This window comes from Protopterus annectens, chromosome 7.part0 (genome assembly GCF_019279795.1).
Source record: "Protopterus annectens isolate FY-2018-M chromosome 7.part0, PAN1.0, whole genome shotgun sequence".
Classification (NCBI taxonomy): domain Eukaryota; kingdom Metazoa; phylum Chordata; order Ceratodontiformes; family Protopteridae; genus Protopterus; species Protopterus annectens.
This window is the reverse complement of record NC_056739.1, coordinates 976478045-976503605: the sequence shown is the minus strand read 5'-3', so window position 1 is coordinate 976503605 and position 25561 is coordinate 976478045. Positions and strand designations below refer to the sequence as shown.

The window sequence follows — 25561 nt, the reverse complement described above, 5'->3', positions numbered from 1 at the left end:
GTGGTTTTCTGGCAAATCGCTGAGGAGTGAAGTCACTAAATAATGACATACATTTCAGTTTCATACTTCATGTCCTTCAAAAATGCATGCTAACACAAGTCCTATCATTCTAGCAACTTTCTAAGGTTATAAGAGCAATATTTAAAATTTGTCCCTATTTTTGGGCCTTTGTCCCCCCATTATTTCATGCTTTGTCCAGATTTCCTGTTAAGACATTGAGATACATGAATGCAAGTCGCATCTTAATAAATGTATTGCATATTTTTCCAATAAATCTGTTACAACTAGACATATTATAGAGATAAGGCATCAGGGTATAGTGCTACTTATGCATATTTGAAATTTTGCATTAGACATAGACCAAGATTGATCAGCCTTACTATCTGGAGACATGCAGATTGAGTAATGCGTATATCCTAAAAGATACCTGTGACCTGTTTTATTAAAAGATTATCCTCTTCATTTAATATGGTGGCATTTTTTGAGTTAAAAAAAGCAGCAGTAGGCAAAGGACTGACTACATATATTGCATATTAAGACTAGCAAAAGTATTTGACACTGTCACCAATATAGGCATTGAATTAATTCAAGTACATTTTAACAGTTGCAGAGTTCAGAGAGAAAATAATTAGCTGAATAGGATAACTCAAAATAAAGAATAGCAGAATACTTAGCTCAGCTTGCTGAAATATATAGTGGAGTCCATCAGGAACCAGTCTTGGTGAACACTCTCATTCTGGACTTTTTTTCTTGTATATGAATACAGCTGGAAAATTGTGGTTAGCAGAATATGCTGATTGCTCTGTAATTATAATAGCATACCACTAAGAGTGAAAATAACAACTCACTCAAGCCTAAAGTGCCTTTTTTCTATACTTCTAGTCCACACTCATGACTTTGTATGGCGTCCAGAAAATATTTGGGGTCTGGCTTCTTTAACTAAGTGTTTTACCAGCTAATAAGGGGCAGTCTTAGAAAGGTCAAGGAGTTTTTAACAAACTGACACTACGATTGTTAGTCTAGATGGCCTGCAGTGAAGAAATTAATCTTTGTTTTCCACTTATTATTCATATTTTCATATTTATGTTCATATTTTCACAACTGAGAGATTTGAATTATATTTAGGTGTATGGTGTGAAACACCAGTGTGGGGGACAGGATAATTCACAGAATATGTTGGTTTATATCACACTACACTGGAAATGTTGCTATTTGTTTGTTAGTAATTATGAATATAAGCAGTATTCCTATATGTTATCAACACTTCCAAAGCTAAGTGGCTTACAAACTGTTGTATAACATTAGGTAAAACTTTAGATGTTGTTGAAAAGCTGTCTTTTAATATTTGCACTGGAAGTTGCAAATCTTGAAAGACACTCAGTATAATTAGTAATTGCTAATTACACAATTAAACATATGTTTGCATATTTTTGTAAATGTCTCAGTAAACATGAACATAATGAGTAATTTTTTTGTCATTATGTGAAAGCTTCTGTCTGGTTAACACAGAGGGTGATGATCAGCTTGTCGATCACAACCTGCATATTATGTGTCTGAGACATGGATGCCAAGAAATTCTGCCTGAAAGCTTCACATTCAAGGTGAATCTTGGCATCCATGTTGAGAACTCATAATAACGGGTTATGACTGGTGAGACTACCATAATTCTTTGTAGTACATGGAGTTTTATCTACTCCATGTACTACTAGTAAAAGGGGAAAATATCACAAAATGGTTTCCCAGCTTTCAAAGCCATAAAATACTTAGTGAGGACTGTCAGAGATGTAGTCTAATGTAGTCCATCAACATGTGTGCTTTTTGGATGAAACACTGAAGCCTGAAGTCACTAAATAACTACATATATCTGAGTTTCAGCATTTGCATTCTTCAGACTATGCAGGTGAACAGTATTCATTTATTTATTTATTTTTAATAGGAAGTTAGAGACGTGTTAACTGTATAGACAGGAGACAGAAGCAACTGTTTTGTTCTACCACTGTTATTTGCTATTCAGTACAAGCAGAATTTACTGCCTAGTGTGGGATCTGACCTTAATAACTTTCACAGGATGTGCTTAAATTTGTTAAGGCTGGGGCGTGTGCCTTTCTGGTGCTTAACTGGTTTGTCTTTTTCCAAATATTGAAATGTAATCAGCACACTCTATGCACTACAAAAATGTTCTAACAATATATGTGAAGGATGTATAGTTTTCAAGATATGAAAATTTGTTTCTTTAAGTTTAGAAAACATATAATTTGGGGTTTGTGTGCATTATAACAACAACAACATTACATATACAAAAGACTATGACTGCACTGACTATTACGACTGTAAAGAATACTTCTTACTGATAAAATTGCTATTTGTACAGTTTAATAACTTTTATTCACAAAATATTTACATTTGTTGATCTTATGCTTTTTATGTTTACTTTTCTGAAAATGCTCTAGCATGCAAGATTTGTGTAGGTCGTTAGAGGTGTGACATTCCACACCACATAGGTGTTAATGAGTTAAAGATGGTTTGAACAAGCTTTTAAATGGTTTAACTAGACATTGTACATTGGAGGTGGGCCTAAAATATAAGCAGCTAGTTGGAGTAGATGTCTGCAATAAAAAAGTTATGGTAGTAAGTACTTTTCATACAGATTGAGGGATACCAATTGCATGTTAACAACTTCAAATGGCACTCTGGTGTTTTTACTGTGTCTGGTGCAGCCTTTTTTAAAGAATAATGACTAAAGGCCAGTTTCTCTGTGAGGAGACCAAGTTGTTAAGAGATCAGAGTTACCTTTATTCTAGATGATTCTAAAGTGAAGATTTGATAGAAAAGGTGGCAAATTGCTATGAGGCAGGTCTATCACTCAGCTGATGTGTGACAGCTGTGAAACTGGTAAAAAGAAGGCAGAAGAAATATTTTAGGTGGTCATCATTAGTGTCTGGTTTAAGTTATTTGCATGTATTTGTACTGCTGGGTCAGTAGGATTTCTTTTGTGAGATCATTTAGTTTAGTTTGAAGTCCTGTCCCATATGTTGTTGGGTTGCTTAGTAAAAGCCTGTTTACACCTAAGAAATCTAGATTTGGCAATATCAAAGAAATACTAGTTAAATGTCTAAGTTTAAGAAGGTTCTGATGATGTATGAGGATGTTTGTTGCCATGCATTGTCTAGGTGTACCTTCTTTTTTAGCAATGTCCTATGGCAAAATGCATAATAAGAGCAAAATCATTACTTAATTGTGTTATAGATTTCATGAAATCATAGACTAATAGGGTAAAATGCTAACTGTGTGATAGAAAGCCAAGTGATAATTCTTAAACAAAGCTCAGCAAAGCACAATGAATAATGAAACCATAATATTGATGTCAGAAACATTGTTGCCTCACAGCAACATGCTCTCCAGTTTGATTACTAGCTGGAGCACCTTCTGTGCATAGTCTGCATGACCTCCTTGTATTTACACAGGTTTTCTTTAGGTGCTCCACTTTCTTCCCACACTCCAAAGGCATGCAGTAGGGTGACAGGACACTCTAAATTGGTCATAAGTGTGTGTGTCTGTGCATGTGTATGGCTATTACCCAGGTGATCAGAGACTGACTAGTGACCTGTGGTGAGAGGGGAGCCAACAAAGGCATGGGGGAGTGAATGACTGATGGTTTATCATCCATACTGTATGGATGGAGGGAGGTAGTCCATTCCACTGCAATGCCTGCACCTACCAGAGAGAGAGAGAGAGAAAGAGAGAGAGAGAGTGAGTGAATGAGCATGACTTGCACCTTATGGACCTGAGGGCTGTATACTTGGCTATGCCAAACTAAGCTTCTGTCTGTAGTAAACTACATGAGGCATTTGCCAGAATGTGTAATTCACAAGAGTATGGTATAACAGGTCCTTGTGTTTAACTACATGCATTAGCCACTGGGTAAGTGGTTATGAACAGAAATTTAAAACCCTGATGACTCTTTCCCCAATGATTACATGGGCCTGTTGGGGCTTGGGATGCTCAACAGGCTATATGGAGAAAAGAGGTACTTAAAATGTTAGGTGACTGTGACACGTGTTTATAGCTGTCCAGCCTTGATACAGTTCTGACATGAAATATAATGATTTTACTAATTGTTTTTTAATGATACTGTGGAACCTATTGAACAACTAATTTGTTTTTTGTACTTAATGTGCCAGTCCCATTTGAGGTATGTAAGCCCAAAGCTGAATTATGTGGCTTTTTTGTGGCACATTGTCAAATAACTAGAAAGTGAAAATAACATTCATCATCAGGATATGAAGAATATCCATTAAAGGTTAAAGTTTGTAACATAAACCTTGATATTTTAGTTCATAGTTCACAGGTGAGTTTGGTATATTTTAGGAATGACAGATACTCCTAACCTTCCAAATGTAAGTGATTGGCTAAATTTAGGTATAACACTGGACACATATCAAAATATATAATTCCAAATGGCACAGATGATTATATCAAGAAGGGAGAACTCACTGCTTTGTTTTTGATCACAAATTGTTTTATTGCTTGTAAATTAGTACTGGAGATTTCTAGTTTAATCTCCCTGATTTTCCTATAAATGAACTCTGTAGCCTAATTCAAAAAAAGAGACTTTTGGATTCCTTAATGTATCTAGGCAAATATAAAAGGGAATTAAGTTTGCTATGAAGACTTTGAGATTTTACAGTGATGTTGGATGGGAATATAAAACTTCTAAATAGCAGAGTTGCCCATTTTCACGTTAATGGATATGTGTGGCACAGCTACTCATCCACCTGTATATATTTTGTTTGATAACAATAATGCCTGCAGTAGTATTTCTGACATACACATGAAGCTGTACTGCAGCCTGTGCAAAGTTTTATTGGGGCCAAGAAGCACTACATGGTTGTATGGTTGCGTACTTTACATGTGCAAGTTTTCTCCTTCGTATACTGTAGATGTCTTAAAATAGATTGTTTAACCTTTCAAAGTGTGCTCATAGTACACAACCCCATAATATGCTACTCTTTTTTGCCATGCCTTATACCACAGGCTTTTTGCGTGAAGTTTGATTGTCATGCATGTAGCATCATGATCCAGGTACAAATAGTGCTATGGGGACATCCAGCTTTGGGTGTTCTCAGTAGTTACAAACAGATTGCAGCATGAGTTAGGAATAAAGACCACTTACAGTAAATGTTTGTGAATTTCATTACCTGCTCCTTTCAGTTGTCATCCCTAATACTTATGGCTTAGGCAAAAATTGTGATGATTCCCCCATTTGTCTTGGAATTTGATCAAAAATGTACGACCATAAATATTGATAAATATTCCACATCTTTTTAAATTAAAATTCCAGCACATTTCAATGAGCAAAAAAATACATTATTTTAAAAGAAGCACTTTGTGGAGTATATTTTGTATAACCGACTATGCCATTCATATTTTAAGCAGTATGTGTTCTTCATGAAATCTTCACTTATCATGGCATACATTAAGACCATAAAATGTAACACATTGTTTTCTTTCTTTTTTATTTCTCGTCTCATACAGTACAAGCAAGTGGAGCAATACATGTCTTTTCACAAACTGCCAGCAGATATGCGCCAGAGGATCCATGATTACTATGAACATCGTTACCAAGGCAAGATGTTTGATGAAGAAAGCATCCTTGGAGAGTTAAGTGAGCCACTGAAGGAGGTGAGATACATTTCTTCTTTCTTCTAGCTTTTAGAACACCCATGCAACACAAACATCAAGAAGAAAAGTGGAAATTGAACTACATTCATTACCCTTTCTAAAATACACCATGTTATTTGTCCAATTTAGTTATATTTTTATCAACAAAAGGTATTGCAAACAGTCAACTCACAGACTTCACGTTTAGTTTATTGAAAAACTGATTGGTTACAAATCTTGTTGTTTTTAGTAAACAGATTGAGTAAAAACTAGGACATCAGAATCCCATCCATTTGTCAAAAACCTTCACCATATAAATGGAGGTTTTTGACAAATGGATGACTGCTTGCAATACCTTTTGTATATCGCTACACTTTCACCGGATTTACATTTTTATCAAGTTATTTATGCAGTTATTTATGTCATTCCAAAAACATAAAACAAAAGTTTATATACAAAAATGAAAGAATTTTAAAATATAATGTTAAAATATGATTATTAGCATGAATACAAAAAGTATGACATCATATCCTTCCATGGTATGAATAAAGTGGAAGAAATACAATTTCTGTATTCAAAGTGTGAGCCGTTTAAGAGTGTTAGTGTCCGTGCTTTCCTGGGATGTGGTGTTGGTTTCAACTTTTGTTTTATGTTTTTAGTTTTAAGTTTTCAGTTTTTTCGGTTTCATTTATGTCATTCCAAGTAACTTTAATAAAGTCATGTGACTGCTTTATTATGTTCCTCCTGAGGCATTTAGGGGTGTAATTAATATCACAACTTATCACTGTGCTTTTCTGTAGATTTTTTTTCATTCATGGCTTCTGCTGTACTATGATTCAGCAACTTAAACAGCTATACATTCATTAGTTGCCAGACCAATACATTGGGATAAATATGGTAATGTATATTTCTGTGTTGCCATGCTTTACTGATCTTGGTATTTTATCATATATCACTGGGCAGTGACATCAGAATGAAATGTCTTTAGTGTTTATTCAATCTACCTTTTATTTTCAAAGATTGCATTACTGAGAATTGAACAGCCTTAACACCCTGCCAAAATGCATGTCATACTCCAGTTATCTGCAGTCCTGCGATTATGTGGTTTATCTGTAGCATTTCAGATCTTTGCCAGATTCACTGATGTGCTGCCTCTAGTCTTAATCTACACACTTACTTCAAAATTAATTCCCTGTGTACAGGAAAAGCCATTTTTGGACCATCATGTAGTTCATATTGAAGAAACCTTGACTCAATCTTTGCTTGGTCACTATGTAGTCGGCATACCTCTCAACCTCTTAGGGAAAGAAATCTGGACAAAGCCTAAAATAATTGGGGGACAAAGACCTGAAAATAGGGACAATTTTTTGAATATACTGCACTTATAAACTTATAAAGTTGCTAGCGCATGCATTTTTCTGAGGGATATAAAGTCTGAAACTCAAATGTATGTAATTATTTACTGACTTTATTCCTATCTGATTTGGCAGAAAACCACAGATTGTATTAGAAACAGACCAAAAATATTAGGAAATAATCCAGACATTCTGCAAAAATCTGGACAGTTGAGAGGTACTGACTTAGCCTCATTCCTTCAGTACTTTGATATAATCCCAAACGACATCCACACAATCCTCCAAACAGGTTTATCTGCACTGTCTCTGGTATGATGTCAACATACACATGGCATTATTTAGTTGTGCAAAGGCACATTTCTTTCTTGGAGGTTTAATAACATCATGTTATGAAACACCTCTACCAAAACATTACCTTGTTGTGTACAGACATCTCTTGATAGTTAGTTTGATAGCCATTTTACTGTATGCTGTTATCATATGTGTACACCTTCATATTGGCAAAATTAACAAGCATACACAGTGTTGATTACTAATGTTTAATTGCATGTTTTCATTTCTCTTTGGTGTTTCATGTTCTCTTAGTCTGCCTTTTAGAATCTGTTTTGCTGTTTAGAGCTATTTACTTATAAATTTACTTGAAGCAATACATTTCTTAAATAAATTATATAAGATTCCATAAAGTAAAACACAGATTTGTTGCTTTATAACAGATAATTTACATTTCATAGTTCCAGTGACTCTTACATTTTTTTAAAAATCAGAAGCTATACTGTTCTACTTTTGGCATTTAATCCTATAAAAGAGCTAGCAGAAGTACACTTAAAAATGATCACGGATGACCAAGAAAATCCACTATATGGATACAGCTGATACAGAACAAAGCTGCAAATTTCCTAGGTGCCTGTCTTGTTATCTGTTCTTTATCAGAAATGTGGCTATAACCTAAAAATAGGCTTGCTTTAATCTCAGGAACTAATACAGTTTATGCATAGGTACATGTATATGCAGTTAGTTTGGTGTAGTAAGTCTGATTTTTCTACATTGCTTATCCTTCAGTTTGTATACATTAAATGTGTCATTGTAAAAGAGTATTTGTTATACCATGGCTTTAATGTTTCATGTTCCATATTATCAACTGTAGTGATGATATATAGTGACTGAGACCAAACTATATCTCAGCTCATGTTATATAAATTGTAGATAAAGTGTCAGCTGGTGACATCATAGAACCATTAGACAACATTTCTTGTTTTCCTTGCTAAAAGAAATTGTCAGATGTGGAGTTTGTGGCAACAATAATAGAATATAATTCAATCTCATTTAACATGACTCCTCCAAAACAGGATAACCTGAGAAAACATGACTTAAAGAGCACAAGACACACTTTTCCTGAGTTCTAGGCAGACCGAGCTGCTCCCTTCTTTTAATGTAATATATGAAAGCACTCACACCTTAACACTTTGTTTTTGAAGTAACATTTATTTTAATTCATATAAGTAGGCAAATTAACTACATGTTATAATCCCTTTTTAGCAATGACTAAGGCCACATGTGCATGGGTAAATGCAGAACATAGTTAAAAGTACTCAGTCAACCATCATGTTTTTGAGAGGTAAGAAAAATCCACACTAATGTGGAGATCATGCAAACTCTCCACAAACAGTAACCTGAGGTAACATATAGTGGAACTGTAAAGTAAGAGCTTAACCACTGATCCATCAGGCATACATTTTTATAGCTAAAATGCACTTTCAGGATAATAAGAATGATGCTTAAAGAAATAATAAAATAATTTTCTAGCTGTTAAGTCTTGACAGTATGGAAAAGTGATTATGTATAACATAACTTCTCCACCAAAATAAAGTTCCTATTTTTGTTTCCTGGAGCCAATTTTGATGAATTTGTACTCATGGTATCAGTATCAGTTAAAGCTTGTTATAAGCTTAATAACTTATTTTATATACATTTAAGATGAGAATTTACATTTTCTTATTTGATAAGTTTTAACGTGGAAACTGCAAGGAAATATTAATGGTGGGAATACTAATTTGGGATTTATGTTTAGGCTGGAGAATATTTACATAAGTACTACATTATCATATAGACCTGATTCTGGAAACATAATACACTTCTGAAAGCAAAAACTCCTATGTTGAACAGCTCACATCTCTTCAACATGCTAATTAATGCTTTTGTTTACAGGGCCTGTTTAATTTCATCTTGTATCATGACTATGGCTCATTTATCTTGAAGGTGAAATTTTATTGTGAATAATCCTGAAAGCTTATAGTACCTCAATTGCAACTTAAAAACACAACTCATATACTAGAAAATAGAGATAGCTGTATAGCATATGCAAGTGAAACAAACAAAAAATATGGAGAATATGTTTCAGAGACATGTGCTGTACTGTTGAGAGTAAGCATGCTACAAAATATAGAGACAAGGGCAGTCTGTGATTCACAGAGAGCCGTGAACTGCTCCTGTAAACACAGTATGTTGATGTTACAACATATGTGCAAATTTTGTGGATGGAATATACAACATGAATTCAAGTACAACCGTGACTCAGAGGTAGTTGTACTGTCTACCAGAGTTCCCTTTTGAAACTTGCATGTACAGAGATGCAGTAGGAGGAGAGAGCCTACTGTGTACCTAAGGAAACACAGCAGGTGATCATGGCAATGACTGTTAGCTGTGGAGACACGAGCTTCCACTAGTATCTACACATATACCCCTTCTATGCAGAAATCATGGTAATATATAGATATGACACTGCCACAGACTCAATTAAGAGACCTGTATAAAATGATATGAATCATCTAAATCCCTTCTTTATCTAAAATGAATTCATCCTAAAGACAAAAAAAAAAAAACAAAAAAAAGAACAAAAGTCATGCTGTTCAGCATACTTCAAAAACTTTCCAAAACTCCTAGTGACTGGCAAATCCATATATGTTCAAGCCATCCCACTGAAATTGTAACATTCCACAACCTTGAACTCAGGCTTGATCAAAGTGTCAATTTCCAGCATCATATTGCAAGGACAAGTACAGTGATTGACATCCTTCTCTTCTGTTCATGGAGAATATTTATTTTCCTAGCCCCAGAAAGTAGAACATGTTTTGGCAATGGTACAGTCATGTCCCAGCCTGAATATGATCCCCTTCTTGTTGGTGTAGTAGCTCAAAAGAGACCAAAATGAAGCATAGTGTAGCTAACCAAATCTGCAAATAGATAACCGTTGCTCATAGCCAAGAACACCAGTTCCTTGAATTAACAAAAGAAAAGTGGCTCTTAATAAAACAATGTGCAGATCTAATGTTAGGCTCGCTCATTTTCAAACTTAAAGGTGAAACATTTAACTAGTTTGCTAGTCATCTAGAGAACTACAACCTCCACTCTTAGAAACCCAACACACCTCTCCTACATTCTTCCTCCAGATACAAGTCTCCTCTAAGTAGTCTGTACACTACTGAGTACAGTGACAGTGATTTTAGTCTGTCAGTGTATGCATGTGGTGGATACCCTGAATTTTCTTGGTTAGAAATCTCTGAAGTCTCTCAGGTTGCTGCAGGTGCCTGGTAAGGTACATACCAAAGGGAGCATCATAGCCAGTAATTGAGTACTCTGTTAATTATTTGAGTGAGTCCAAGTAGTAATTTAAATATTTGCCCTGGTGTTGTCTAGTGCTCCTCATGCCTTTGTCCTGAACCCACTCCCACAGACACACATCCACCCCTCTTAGCTGTCTGTCCCTGATTTTACAGGATGTTCCTGCTGTTGCCTCTTATAGGTCCCCTGTTCCTCCTAACTCACAAACTGTTACAGTTATTGAATAATGCCTGAGATTAGCATTTCATATCATGCAAAAAAAAAAAAAATACTTTCTACACTGTCTGATGAGTTAATGCAATGAGTTAATGCTACTGCTTTCTGTGTCAAAGGTGCATAGTTCTAAACCTTTCCCCTACCCCTTTTTTACTTTAAGGATTAGGAAATATTTTACATTATCCCTGCTGTCTAGTGGGGTACAGAGGATGAATATCCTCTGTGTATCCTGGAAGGGTACAGAGTTGGAGTCTTTTTAGTGCCCTTAGGTCACACTATAACAAGTTGTACATTGTATCTAGTGCTTCCCCTTGCCCCCATCTTTTATACTGCAAGATGTTTTTTTTATGTTTTAGGTGACTATAAGGCACAAGATAAAGATTTATGACTCATGTCTAGTGCCTTCCCTCCAGTGCAGAATTTACTGATTAATATAGGAGATGTGTGACCTGTAACTATCCCTCCACACTGCAACCTCCAAGGCAGACACACATTCACACATGCATCCCCACACATACACACATGTATACACATCCCACACTACTTGTCTATTAAACTACCCAGCCCTTACGTCTACCACAATAGGTGAACACTATCTTTTGTGTTTCTGGGAAAGAGCACATGGCAAATTACCATAGACTGCTCCCCCAGAATACCTCATTAGCCTTAAACATGACTGCAGAGACAGAGACTGGCTTACAAACATTGTGTTCCAACAACTTTTAGAAATAAGGTAGGGCTTAAGAACTGCAAGAGTGATAAGGTAGGTTATATTCTTCAGCTATGGAGCAAGTTGAGAAAGAGAGATTTGAAACAGGTATGAACTCAAGCCTGGCCAATGGCGGGACACACTATTAAACCCCTGGGATTTAGGTTAAGAAAGAAGAGAAGTAAAATGATTATAACCAGGTTAAAGGTTGTGGGAGACCATCTTTTGGTGGACCATGTCAAGAGTAACAAAAAAAACTAGAATATATTGTACCAACCTTTTTTAACAAGCCTTGTACTCTCAGGCATTTATGGCAGGCCTGGATAGAGGAATTTCTTCAAGTATTCTATTTTCCACAGGTGTCTATAGAAGAGAGACACTCACTGGTGTGCCCTGTAATGAAGAAATAGGTAAGAGAAGCTATTACAAGCTTACCCAGGAGAAGGTACCACAGCCAGATGGAGTTTTAGCTTTATTATATTTGTACCCAGTGAAGTAGTTGTGTCCTGTTTATTTCAAAACATTCAAAGCTTGAGTTACATTCTAACCTTTTCCAAACCCACTCTGATCACTGTCCTGTCCAAGGTAGGCAAAGATCTGTTACTGTGGGCAATGTTAAAATGACATACTATGCTAATATTCTGGTCTTGAGAAAACAGTGTTTCCAAGTTTTCAAACTTGGTTGGAAAACTAACAGCTGCTACTCAGTCTTAAAAAAGGCAAAGTTACTTTTTTTTTTAATTTTTAGAATATGCATTTCAAGTATATCAGTTATTTAAGCAATACCCAAGCCTGGGTGTGGATAATGCTGGATTTACCCATGGTTGGTGTGGTTTGGTCACGAGGGTGAAGCCTGAGTGGCCAACCAAAGACAACCATGTGTAAATCCAGCATTACCCACACCCAGAAGTGGGTTATTGCTATTATACAATGACATTATTTAAGAAAAAAATACTTACTTTTCTTAAATAATGGCATTGTATAATGCCTCCGTGCTGCCCTTCCACAGCTGTCCAGTATTCTGTGGCAGTTCTGATATACTGCACATGCGTATGCTTACGCAGTACATCACAGCTGTGTGTGTAAGCTACAGAGAAAGGAAGATCTGTTGCTTTTTAAAAGTGTTTCGCTATGTTAAAAGAGTTTAACATAGCGAGATATCTTTAAAAAAAGCAACGGAGATCTTCCTTTCTCTGTTGCTTTTTTTAAAGCTGTCTCGCTATGTTAAACCTGTTTAACATAGTGAGACAGCTTTAAAAAAGCAAAGGAGAAAGGAAGATCTCTGTTGCTTTTTTTTAAGCTATTTTGCTATGCTAAACCCATTTAACATAGTGAGATTACAGCAACAGAGCTCTTCCGTTCTCTGTTGCTGTCTAAAAAAAAAAAAAAAGACTTATACTAATGGAAAAAGTCTGTGCAACTGGACCTTTTTCTATTAGCATAAGTCTGATTTACAATGGGCACGCTGACCAATCAGTGTGCACGTTTTGGAATATTGATGGGGGGGGTCATTGTATAATTACTGATTTATCATCAGATACAACTGAGACTTGATTTGGTCACTCACAGACAATTGCTAATTGTCATTATAGATGAAAACTTAAAATCTGACCTCCACATTCAATCAAATTTCAAAAACAAATAAACAAAAAAAAAAATACTTCAGAAATAAGGCTTCTTTTATTGACCCATGCCTTATATTTTAGACAGTGGAGGAAAAGCGTCAGCCTCTGCCTGTTTGCTTTCTGTCTTCATTTGTGCTTCTTTAATTTTTTTCAAATTTACAAACCACCAAAATAATGAAGCTTGAACAATGCTACAGTGAAGTAGTTAAATCTATGGCTAACATTTTAAACAGATCACCCCACTGCTCACCCTTAATACTTCTTAACTGGATGAAGCTACCCAGTTACCGTACCTACTCCCTCCATTTTTGGACATATAACAACAGCCTATAGTATTCTGAACCAACCAAGCAAATGTCCATCTTTAAAAAGACTTCTTCAGTAATATTCCCCTAACAGGAATCTATGCTCCAGACATAACTATGTTATGTATACTAACAAATTTCACATTACATCTGGAGATGCTTTGTGTTTTATCTTTCTAAAGTTTGTAATAACATTCCACACACACTCAGAACTCTGGAAAGCATGTATAACTTTATATCCCATATTAAAATTATATGTGAAAAATTCTTGGCCATGTATTTCCTCCCACCCTCGATAACTTACTGCAACCCTATTGTAATTGTCTGTCACTCTTTTTAACCCATCAATACTACCATCTTAACCATTATTGTTAAACCATTGTTTATATTACTACTTACTTCACTCAATTAATTGTCCTGTTTTCATCTGCTTTTATCACATTTCTCCTTCATATATTTGTAGTTCCCTGTTTAAAATCCGCTTCTGGGTGGTTTTTTTCTGGCTATACTGCTCAGACGAGCTCCTCGTGGTCCTGCAGAAAGGTCCTAGCTACAGAGAACTCAGAAAAGCGACTACTTTCTGAATTTAAGTATCTTTGCTGTTTTTTTACTTGGAATAGCTTCTGTAGCTTACCCTGAACAAGCTTAAACTGTTTTTTAGCTGTTTGTTGCATTATTTTAAAATCTGCACTTAAAGTTACTTTTTAGTCAAATTTGATCGAAAGTTTGTTTGTTTGTTTAATTTAACTGTTGAAGCTGCCCACTAAAGTGTGCTAGCCTGTGTAACTGATTTATCACTGTTTCTGCATTTTCTGTGTGTTTCTATCAAAAACAAAAAAATAATCCTTGTTTTCCCGCCTCTCCTCGACTAGTTTAGTCCAGTTTACAGGCATTGCTGTATTCTGGGCTGTGGTGTAGTTCCTGTGTTGTCCATTACCTTACTTGGATAGAAGGAAGTTCATTTGCTCACCAGTGGGAGTGGGGAGCCGTGAGCAACCTACCTGTCCCTGTAGGAAGTGACCTCAGCACAAGAGCTGTAGTAATTGGTTGTTTTGGACCATTTCTAGCTCTTTTGTAGTTCCCTGTTTAAAATCCGCCTCTGGGCATTTTTTCTGGCTATACTGCTCAGACAAGCTCCTCGTGGTCCTGCAGAGTGGTCCTAGCTACAGAGAACTCAGAAAAGTGACTACTTTCTGGATTTAAGTATCTTTGCTGTTTTTTTTACTTGGAATAGCTTCTGTAGCTTACCCTGAACAAGCTTAAACTGTTTTTAGCTGTTTTCTGCATTATTTTAAAATCTGCACTTAAAGTTACTTTTAGTCGAATTTGATTGAACGTTTGTTTGTATGTTTGTTTAATTTAACTGTTGAGGCTGCCCACTAAAGTGTGCTAGCCTGTGTAACTGATTTATCACTGTTTCTGCATTTTCTGTGTGTTTCTATCAAAACCAAAAGCAAAAATAATCCTTGTTTTTCCGCCTCTCCTCGACTAGTTTAGACCAGTTTACAGGCATTGCTGTATTCTGGGCTGTGGTGTAGTTCCTGTGTTGTCCATTACCTTACTTGGATAGAAGGAAGTTTCTTTGCTCACCAGTGGGAGTGGGGAGCCTTGAGCAGCCTTCCTGTCCCTGTAGGAAGTGACCTCAGCACAAGAGCTGTAGTAATTGGTTGTTTTGGACCATTTATAGCTCTTTTGTAGTTCCCTGTTTAAAATCCGCCTCTGGGCATTTTTTTCTGGCTATACTGCTCAGACAAGCTCCTCGTGGTCCTGCAGAGTAGTCCTAGCTACAGAGAACTCAGAAAAGTGACTACTTTCTGGATTTAAGTATCTTTGCTGTTTGTTTACTTGGAATAGCTTCTGTAGCTTACCCTGAACAAGCTTAAACTGTTTTTTTAGCTGTTTGCTGCATTATTTATTTATTTATTTTATTTATTTATTGCAGTTGGTTTACCAGGATAGTCCATTGGGCCATTAAATAACCCGTTTTCAATGGAGTCCTGAAAAGTTTACAAAACATTGACTGTAAATATATAGGTACATACTATAAAAGAAGCAAAAAAACATAAATGTTTTTGTTGTCAGTGACAATCTTGGTAAAGCAAAACATAAAAGCATTTTAATGAAAGTAGTAGATGAATATTGTAGAATGTTGTACAGGGAAAGGTAGAGTGGGTACATGGGGTTGGGTACAGACATTTCCCATTGAGATTCTAGGTGTAAGAAAAGTGATTTCTTGAAGGTGGAGTGGTTAGAGGTAGTGCGGATGTTTGCAGGTAGGGAATTCCAGATATTTTAGAATATTTTAAAATCTGCACTTAAAGTTACTTTTTAGTCGAATTTGATCGAAAGTTTGTTTGTTTGTTTGTTTAATTTAACTGTTGAGGCTGCCCACTAAAGTGTGCTAGCCTGTGTAACTGAATTATCACTGTTTCTGCATTTTCTGTGTGTTTCTATCAACAAAACAAAAAAAAAATCCTTGTTTTCCCGCCTCTCCTCGACTAGTTCAGACCAGTTTACAGGCATTGCTGTATTCTGGGCTGTGGTGTAGTTCCTGTGTTGTCCGTTACCTTACTTGGATAGAAGGAAGTTCATTTGCTCACCAGTGGGAGTGGGGAGCCTTGAGCAGCCTTCCTGTCCCTGTAGGAAGTGACCTCAGCACAAGAGCTGTAGTAATTGGTTGTTTTGGACCATTTCTAGCTCTTTTGTAGTTCCCTGTTTAAAATCCGCCTCTGGGCATTTTTTTCTGGCTATACTGCTCAGACAAGCTCCTCGTGGTCCTGCAGAGTGGTCCTAGCTACAGAGAACTCAGAAAAGTGACTACTTTCTGGATTTAAGTATCTTTGCTATTTTTTTACTTGGAATAGCTTCTGTAGCTTACCCTGAACAAGCTTAAACTGTTTTTTTAGCTGTTTGCTGCATTATTTTAAAATCTGCACTTAAAGTTACTTTTTAGTCGAATTTGATTGAACGTTTGTTTGTATGTTTGTTTAATTTAACTGTTGAGGCTGCCCACTAAAGTGTGCTAGCCTGTGTAACTGATTTATCACTGTTTCTGCATTTTCTGTGTGTTTCTATCAAAAAAACAAAAAAGCAAAAAAATAATCCTTGTTTTCCCGCCTCTCCTCGACTAGTTTAGACCAGTTTACAGGCAATGCTGTATTCTGGGCTGTGGTGTAGTTCCTGTGTTGTCCATTACCTTACTTGGATAGAAGGAAGTTTCTTTGCTCACCAGTGGGAGTGGGGAGCCTTGCGCAGCCTACCTGTCCCTGTAGGAAGTGACCTCAGCACAAGAGCTGTAGTAATTGGTTGTTTTGGACCATTTCTAGCTCTTTTGTAGTTCCCTGTTTAAAATCCACCTCTGGGCATTTTTTTCTGGCTATACTGCTCAGACATGCTCCTCGTGGTCCTGCAGAGTGGTCCTAGCTACAGAGAACTCAGAAAAGCGACTACTTTCTGGATTTAAGTATCTTTGCTGTTTTTTTACTTGGAATAGCTTCTGTAGCTTACCCTGAACAAGCTTAAACTGTTTTTTAGCTGTTTGCTGCATTATTTTAAAATCTGCACTTAAAGTTACTTTTTAGTCGAATTTGATTGAAAGTTTGTTTATTTGTTTGTTTAATATAACTGTTGAGGCTGCCCACTAAAGTGTGCTAGCCTGTGTAACTGACTTATCACTGTTTCTGCATTTTCTGTGTGTTTCTATCAAAAAAACCAAAAAATAGTCCTTGTTTTCCCGCCTCTCCTCGACTAGTTTAGACCAGTTTACAGGCATTGCTGTATTCTGGGCTGTGGTATAGTTCCTGTGTTGTCCATTACCTTACTTGGATAGAAGGAAGTTCATTTGCTCACCAGTGGGAGTGGGGAGCCTTGAGCAGCCTTCCTGTCCCTGTAGGAAGTGACCTCAGCACAAGAGCTGTAGTAATTGGTTGTTTTGGACCATTTCTAGCTCTTTTGTAGTTCCCTGTTTAAAATCCGCCTCTGGGCGTTTTTTTCTGGCTATACTGCTCAGACAAGCTCCTTGTGGTCCTGCAGAGTGGTCCTAGCTACAGAGAACTCAGAAAAGCGACTACTTTCTGGATTTAAGTATCTTTGCTGTTTTTTTACTTGGAATAGCTTCTGTAGCTTACCCTGAACAAGCTTAAACTGTTTTTTAGCTGTTTGCTGCATTATTTTAAAATCTGCACTTAAAGTTACTTTTTAGTCGAATTTGATCGAAAGTTTGTTTGTTTGTTTGTTTGTTTAATTTAACTGTTGAGGCTGCCCACTAAAGTGTGCTAGCCTGTGTAACTGATTTATCACTGTTTCTGCATTTTCTGCACAGCACTCCCTTATACTGTTCTAGTATGTCGAGTGGTAGATTACTGGCGTCCTCTCCAGTTCAGCTGGTTAATCTGGGTATCTTGAGACAATGCTACAATTGTTTCATGTACACAGGCAACCCTCTCCTCCTCCCAACAAACACAAATACATGTGAGAGATGCAACTATATAGCCAAACTGGAGGCTGAACTCTCTCAACTTAGGGCTGGCTTTGACCAGACAGGAGTAGATGGTAACCACACACACAACAAACCCAGTCCCACATAGACCTACCACAACTGCAAACCAAACACATAAAAACACAAGGACATACTCGGAGGCTCTAATAAAAAACTTACCAAAACAACAGAGGCTCCCAAAGCAGACATCCAAAAATCCACCACCTCAAAACAAAACACATGCAACACATACTTCAATAAATCAGTGTGTCAACCAATCACAGCCCTTAAGGCCAAACACCATGCCTGATACACTAGTAATAGGTAACTCTATAGTCAGACACACTGATGTCCCGCTTACCAGGCTGAACAAGGAGAAGGTGATTGTGAGCTGCCTATTGGGAGCTAGGATCCGCCACATAACACACGCACTCAGGTCACTCCAAACCAAGTACAAATATGACTCCGTCATTGTCCATGCTGGCGTGAATGACCTGAGACGTACCTCCCTGGACTACATGAAAAGAGACATAGAGGAGCTCTCCGATTATGTAGCCCAGGCTGGTATGACCCTGACCCTGAGCAGCAACTTGCCCTCACCAAGAATGATGCCACAATACAAAGACAAGATGATCAGCTTTAATAATTGGCTCAAGTACTGGTGTCATTCTAAGGGGATCCAATGTCTGTCTGCCTGGGATGACATGTTGGACAAGCCACGCTGCTTCACAAGGGATGGCTTACACCTGTCACCACTGGGCTTCCGGATATTGGCTAAGGCTCTTGCCACCCCCATAGTACCTTTTTTAGGCAAGGCTCAAAAGACAAACCCACCTCCTTAGAAAACAAAAATGGAAAAAAACTAAGGGTAATGCTGCTCAACGCCAGAAGTCCAAATCTCAAGATGCAGGCACTCGATGCACTCCTCAGTATGGAGAACATCGACGTCTGTGCAGTAACTGAAACTTGGTTTAAGGCTCCTGAGAGCACCCCAGCACTACCAGGCTATACCTCGTATCATGCTTTTCGGCCCCAAAACCCGGGCCGAACCACAAGGAGGGTGTCCATATTCATCAAGGACACCCACACCTCCAGGTTAGTGGCAACACATGAAGCATCAGAGACCATACAGGTGCAACTAACCATAAGCAAAACTGCTATACAACTGGTAGCATGTTACAGACCACCCTCCCAATCTCAGGAACCCCACTCAGCCTTCCTGAAGACATTGGAGGATATGAATGTATCACAAAATACTATCATACTGGGAGACTTCAACTACCCAAACATAGATTGGGTACATTATTCTAGCCCTAACACGCTAGCCCAAAGGTTCCTGGAATTCATAAATTCAAATGCACTGGAACAACTAGTCACCTCTCCCACTAGGGGAGATAATATACTAGACCTGATCATCACAAACATGGGGACAAAATGCTCCACACTGGAGGTATACTCCTCACTAGTGAGATCTGACCACAAACTAATCACCCTGGATATACATATTCCACCTCCATCCCCAGCACAAAAGACCACAGTGAAAAACTTCTCAAAAGCAGACTTCACTCTTCTTAAGACTGAGATGGTATCCTTTAAGCCCACTGGGCCAGTGGATACCACATCCCACAATGCCGAATCCTTCACAAATGCTTTCTGTGGACATCTCCAAGAATGCATGGATCATGCAATCCCAAATAAATCCAAGTCCCTCTCCTCCAAAGGCAAGCGTCCTGTCTGGTGGACCTCAGCCATTAACAAATTGTATAACAAAAGAAGGAAGCTACTGCACGTCAGAGCAAAATCGCATAAAGGGAAGACATCTCTGATCAACATTAGCAGAAAACTACGTTCTCTCATAAAAACATCCAAGGCCAACTTTGAGAGAAAAATTGCTAAGGACACTAAAGATAACCACAAAGCCTTCTTCAGCTATATTAGAAACCTGGGCAGAAACCCTCAGATATGCTCAGAGTTAGTTCACAACAACAAAAAATACACTGAACCCACAGATATTGCCAACATTCTGGCTGACAGGTTCAGTGCAAATTTCTCCCCTCCCTCACCCCCCAAAAGAAGAAATACTTATCCCCACTGAATGTAATCTCCCTGTCATCTCAGATGTCCAAGTGAGAACCGCCCTCAACAAAGCTAAAAACACACCGCCCTCAACAAAGCTAAAAACACAGCATCAATGGGACCTGGCGGTATCCCGGGTTGCGTGCTACGTGAACTCCAAGAGGAGCTAAACCCACACATAAAAATGCTATTTAACCTTAGCCTTACTACAGGATATGTACCTGAACACTGGCGTACAGCAACAGTGGCCCCACTCCACAAAGGGGGTACCTCTACAGACCCTGGGAACTACCGCCCCATAAGCTTAACCAGCCTGGTCTGCAAAGCTATGGAAAGAATCATTATGGAACTCATAAACAGAGTCATAGGGGACCTACAGACACTTGACCCTACCCAGTTCGGCTTTGTAAAGGGCAGATCCTGCCTTTTGAACCTGGTTGACTTTTTTGAAACAGTCACTAGAGCCATTCATGGGGGCAAAGCAGTCCATACAGCCTACCTGGACTTGGCTAAGGCCTTCGACACAATACCTCACTCAGGCATCATAGATAAGCTCAACAGCTTAAACGTAAACCCTTATGTCACTAGATGGGTTGCAAACTGGCTAAAGGACAGAACACATTAAGTTAAAATCACTGGAGCAATGTCAGACTCAAAGCCAGTCACAAGTGGTGTCCCACAGGGATCTGTCCTGGGACCCCTCTTGTTCGGCATTTATTTCTCAGATGTTAAAGCAAACATGGGAGGGTTGTGGCTGACAAAGTTCGCAGATGACTGCAAACTAGGCGCCATAGTCGATACACCAGCGGACACATACATCCTACAAAAAGGCCTCTCAGAAAAGGACAACTGGTGCCGGAGTCATGGCCTTAAACTAAATGCCAAAAAATGTATAGTCATCCCCTTTGGGAAAAACAAAGTACCCACAAATTATTACATAGACAGCAACCCACTGAGTAGGGAAAAAGTAATCAGAGGCCTAGGGACCCAAGTCTACAGCGACCTCTCATTTGACACCCACGTTGCCAAAGTGGTTAGAAAAACATTCTACCTTGCACACCTCATCATGAAGGGATTCACATCCAGAACCAAGGATGTCATTGTACCCCTATACTCCTCCCTCATCAGACCCATGATTGAGTACAATGCCCCATTTGGTATGTACCTCACCCGGCATTTGCAACAGCTGGAGAGACCACAAAAGTACCTCACCAAGAGGATCAAGGGTCTCCAACATATGTCTTATTCTGCCAGACTAAAGAAACTTCAGCTCTATTCAGTAGCATACCGCCTGCTCAGAGGTGATCTCTGCTTGACGTACAAGGCCATGTCTAATCAGGATCTGATGGACATGCTCCACCTCAAAATATCCAAATCCATCAGGACCACGAGAGCTAAAGACTTAAACCTCGGCACAAGTATGAATAGGACATGCTGGAGGGATAGATTCATAACCCAGAGGCTTCCCATGCTTTGGAACAAGATCCCAGTTCATATTAGGCAGAGCCCCTCACTGACTATCTTCAAGAGAAATCTTGATGAGTGGATGGGAGATCGTAAGTTTACCCCAGGGGTCACATCTGTGTCACTGCTAGACAGGGGCACAGTAAACTAATTCTGTTATATAAGAGGACCTTCATTGTGTCATTACTAGCAGAGGCACAGTATTCTAAATTTATTCTGTACATTTTGTACCATTTCATGGGGTGGCAAAAGCCACATCACTATGGCTAGGCTTACAAATGCCCCAGGGCAGATAGCCTAGTACTAAACTATGAAACTATATATATATATATATATATATATATATATATATATATATATATACACACACACACACACACACACACATATATATATATATATATATATATATATATATATATATATATATATATATATATATATATATATATATATATATATATATGAATATGTGAAAAACAAAACAGAACAAAAACACATTTATTGCAGTGTTTGCTGTACCAGTGTACTATGCTTTGCCTGGATGCACTACAATATCACCACACTCATGACGTAACTACTATATACTTTGTTGGGCTTGAAGACTTCCATGTGATCCAAAATAAACAGTTTCTTCAAAATATCTGGGTGTTGCTTCTTCTTGCCAAAACACAGATGCACTCTGTTTCAAAAGTCCATTTTTTCCAAATTTGCTGAAGGAAGGTAAAGGCAGTTACTTATGAAAACAACAACAATTTCCCTTTCTTTTAAGTAAGACTAACTTCAGGGGGTGCTTGCTTTAAATAAAAGGTGGTACAGGGAATGTATCGGATTAAAGCGCTAATATCAAGCAAATATCTATTCACAGTCTTCTGTTTTTTTGTTTATGCATTTAGAACACCTGTTATATAGCTGTGTTCAGGTATATAAAATGAGCCAAAAGGCTTGTGCATTTGTCATATACTGTATAGCTGTAGTTAGGTCATCCTAGATAGTCTGTAAATTGATGCTCCCTTGAATTTAAGGACCCAAAAGAAAAAGAAAATGAATTCTTAACTCTGAACAGTTGGTAACATCATAAGCTGCTGGAAACTGCAGCAAAGACCCCACATATGCTCTTTGCTACAGCAACTAAAAATGTAATTTAAGAAATTGCATCATTTGCAGCTTCCTTAATGCTGGCACTCCATTTATGCCCCATCAGCAACTGCTAATTGTGTCTCCCAACAGCTTATGACTAAGGCAAGTGTCCCCTTCATGCCATCCAAGTTATGTCTCTGATATACTGCTACTGATATCTCCCCATCCATTGCAGTTGCTGTTTTGAAGTAATTAATTTGAGTAATGTCATCCATTCTTGCAGAAATTAAGTACATTATTGCAGGTGTTCTGCAGTTATTTTGACAAGACAATCAAAAAAGAAGGGTGGATTCCTATGTTAAACATTGACAATAGCCACTGACTAAAAATCATTTGTAAGAATCATGCCTTTCCAATAATGTGGAACAAAAGTGTTTGTACTTTTTACCACTGCAGAATCAATGGCATGTAGCCTGCTTCTGACTCATTTTAAAGCACTGCTTGCACTATGCTAGCAAAGAACTGTGTGACCTGGGTCATGCCATTTAATGAATCATCACAACAATGCACTCTGGCTAGTTTTCTTTTTTTATTCCATAAAGTTTTAGACCCTTTCCCTTTGATATTCTGATTTATGTGCCAGTTCTTTCCATCCTATATGCATTATTTCTGCTCAACAAATACTAAGTTATGAAGATCAGACTAGGAATAAGGGTCAGGCAGTGGGGAAGGGAGAGGTTAGTGAACACAGCAGGTGATGAGTAGTCAACACAAATTGGAATTTGTGTCTTTAAGTGCTTCTCTTTTTTTAAAGCATGCATTGCATCCAGCTACTCATCCAATATTTGTCCACTCACTCACCTATATTCAGTTCCCAAGAGCTGTGTTTAGCCTTAAAACTTTTTTAAGTGCTTTTATTTAGAATTGCCATCCTGTACTAGCCTCTAGTGTTACAGAGCTTAAAGCTTCCATTTCAATCTGAGGAAGAACAGCTACCTTCTAATCATTGGTTGCCATCATTATTCCAGCCCAGGTCATAATGGCAGTAAAATGGCACTCATTGACCTCCTGTACTGTATGTGGACCTGATGGGAAACATCAGCAGGAAAATGTTCTGTAGTTTAGAGAACCGGGTAGCCTGAGATACTAAAGACTGCATAAGAGATAAAGTATTTCAGTTAAGCAACAGAGTTATTCATACACTGCTTGACACATTCCTGAAGAAAACATACACACACACACACACAAAATGAGGCAGTATTCAGTCTTTGTTCTGAGCCAGGCTGTCAAATACAGATTGACAGATGATTTCTAAATCAGGGAATCTTGGCTGAATTCAGGTAACACTGATGCAATTGTCACTTACCATGCAGTAAAGTACAAACAGAAATGCCAAAAGAAGTACAATTAAAGTCTTTCTACAGAAGACCTGCTTAGGCATCCTGCACCTTTGTCTTGCAGCCGAAACTGATTTTCCATTTTTTCTGATTCTTTTTACATTCCTTAGGGTTATGTGACTGACATATTTCATCTTTATTACTGTTTCTGCTCTTGTGCTTTCTATGCAGCTAAGTTCATTTGTCAGTCAGTCACTATCTTCCTTCATAGAGTCTGTGGTCATTACATCTCACCTCAATACTGCAGGAGCTGTGTCACAAGGCCCTACTCCTACAAGTTCACTGAGAAGTTTGTCATTGAAAAATAGGCTGTGGTCACTATATCTGTTGTTGATAATGCAGATGTTCTGTCACAAGGCCCTACTCCTACAAATTTTGTGAGAATTTGTCATTGTATAATAGCCTGCAGTGACTACATCTGACCTCAATGCTGCAGGAGCTCTGTCACAAAACCCTGCTCCTACACCTTCACTGCAAATTTTGTTATTGCATAATACCCTGTGGTCACTACATCAGAACTCAATACTGCAGGAGCTCTGCCACAAGGCCCCCCTTCTCCTACAAGTTCACTGATAATTTTGTCATTGCATAATAGCCTGCAGTCACTATATCTGACCTCGATAGTGCAAGAGCTCTGCCACAAAGCCCTACTCCTACAAGGTTACTGAGAATTTTGGCGTTGTGTAATAGCCTGTATTCACTGCATCTAACCTCAATACTGCAGAAGCTCTGCAACAAGGCCCTACTCCTACAAGTTTACTGAGAATTTTGTCGTTGCATAATGAACGCCTATTTATCATGAAGAACCTTGCTGTATATTAACTTTAATCAGTCAAATACATGACTGTTGTGTGAATGAAATTCTCTGTGAAATAATATGTGCATTCTAAGGACCTATTACTAAGTTAGCTACTGTTCCCTTTTTCTGGAACAGTAGACTATACTGGATATGTACCTATCTTTTCCACCTTGTATCATTTACTTTCCCCAAATAAACCCTCATTTCTTCTTATTTTGACTGCATCATTATACTGTAGCCTTTTATACCCCTCTATTCCAAACATTCCAGAGAAGATACCAGAACAATCTAACTCTTGTAGAAAATACTGTTCTCCTTACCTGTCCTCTACCAGCTTTCAGAATCCACCAACATTGAATCACTTACAGCCATGCAACGTATTGTTTCCAGTTCATTGCTACTTCCCTAGTACCTGACATCTATAAAATACAGATTTCTGTAATTCATTTTGCTACTCTTCAGCTTATCCTCTGTTCTTCCCCTCCTACTCTGATATCTTTCATCCTACCATGACTCAGTAATATGTCTCAGCATCTCTCCAATGCTGTCCCAACCACCTATCCATACTTCCTCTTTACCCTCTCCACAAATTGCACTAGCCCCTTTTAATATCTCCCCTTATTTCAAGTATGGACTGATTAACTGCATTTCAACTCATACCAAAACAATTGCAAGAATCCTCTCCAAAACAAGTATGCATAATTCCCCAGTATACTGAAATCCTTCTAGGAGGAAGTACACACCCGAATCCTGGCCCCATCTATCACAACTAGCAAAAA

General features: G+C 38.0%; 1 protein-coding gene across 2 annotated transcripts in view; it reads left to right on the top strand.

Annotated features, from left to right (window-relative positions):
- HCN4 (hyperpolarization activated cyclic nucleotide gated potassium channel 4) overlaps positions 1 to 25561 on the top strand; it is a 2820592-nt gene that overhangs the window by 2021911 nt on the left and 773120 nt on the right. For both annotated transcript variants that reach the window (XM_044077556.1, XM_044077558.1), the window contains exon 5: positions 5536 to 5682. In XM_044077556.1, the coding sequence (XP_043933491.1) occupies positions 5536 to 5682 (147 nt within the window). The remainder of the gene's footprint in view (positions 1 to 5535; positions 5683 to 25561) is intronic.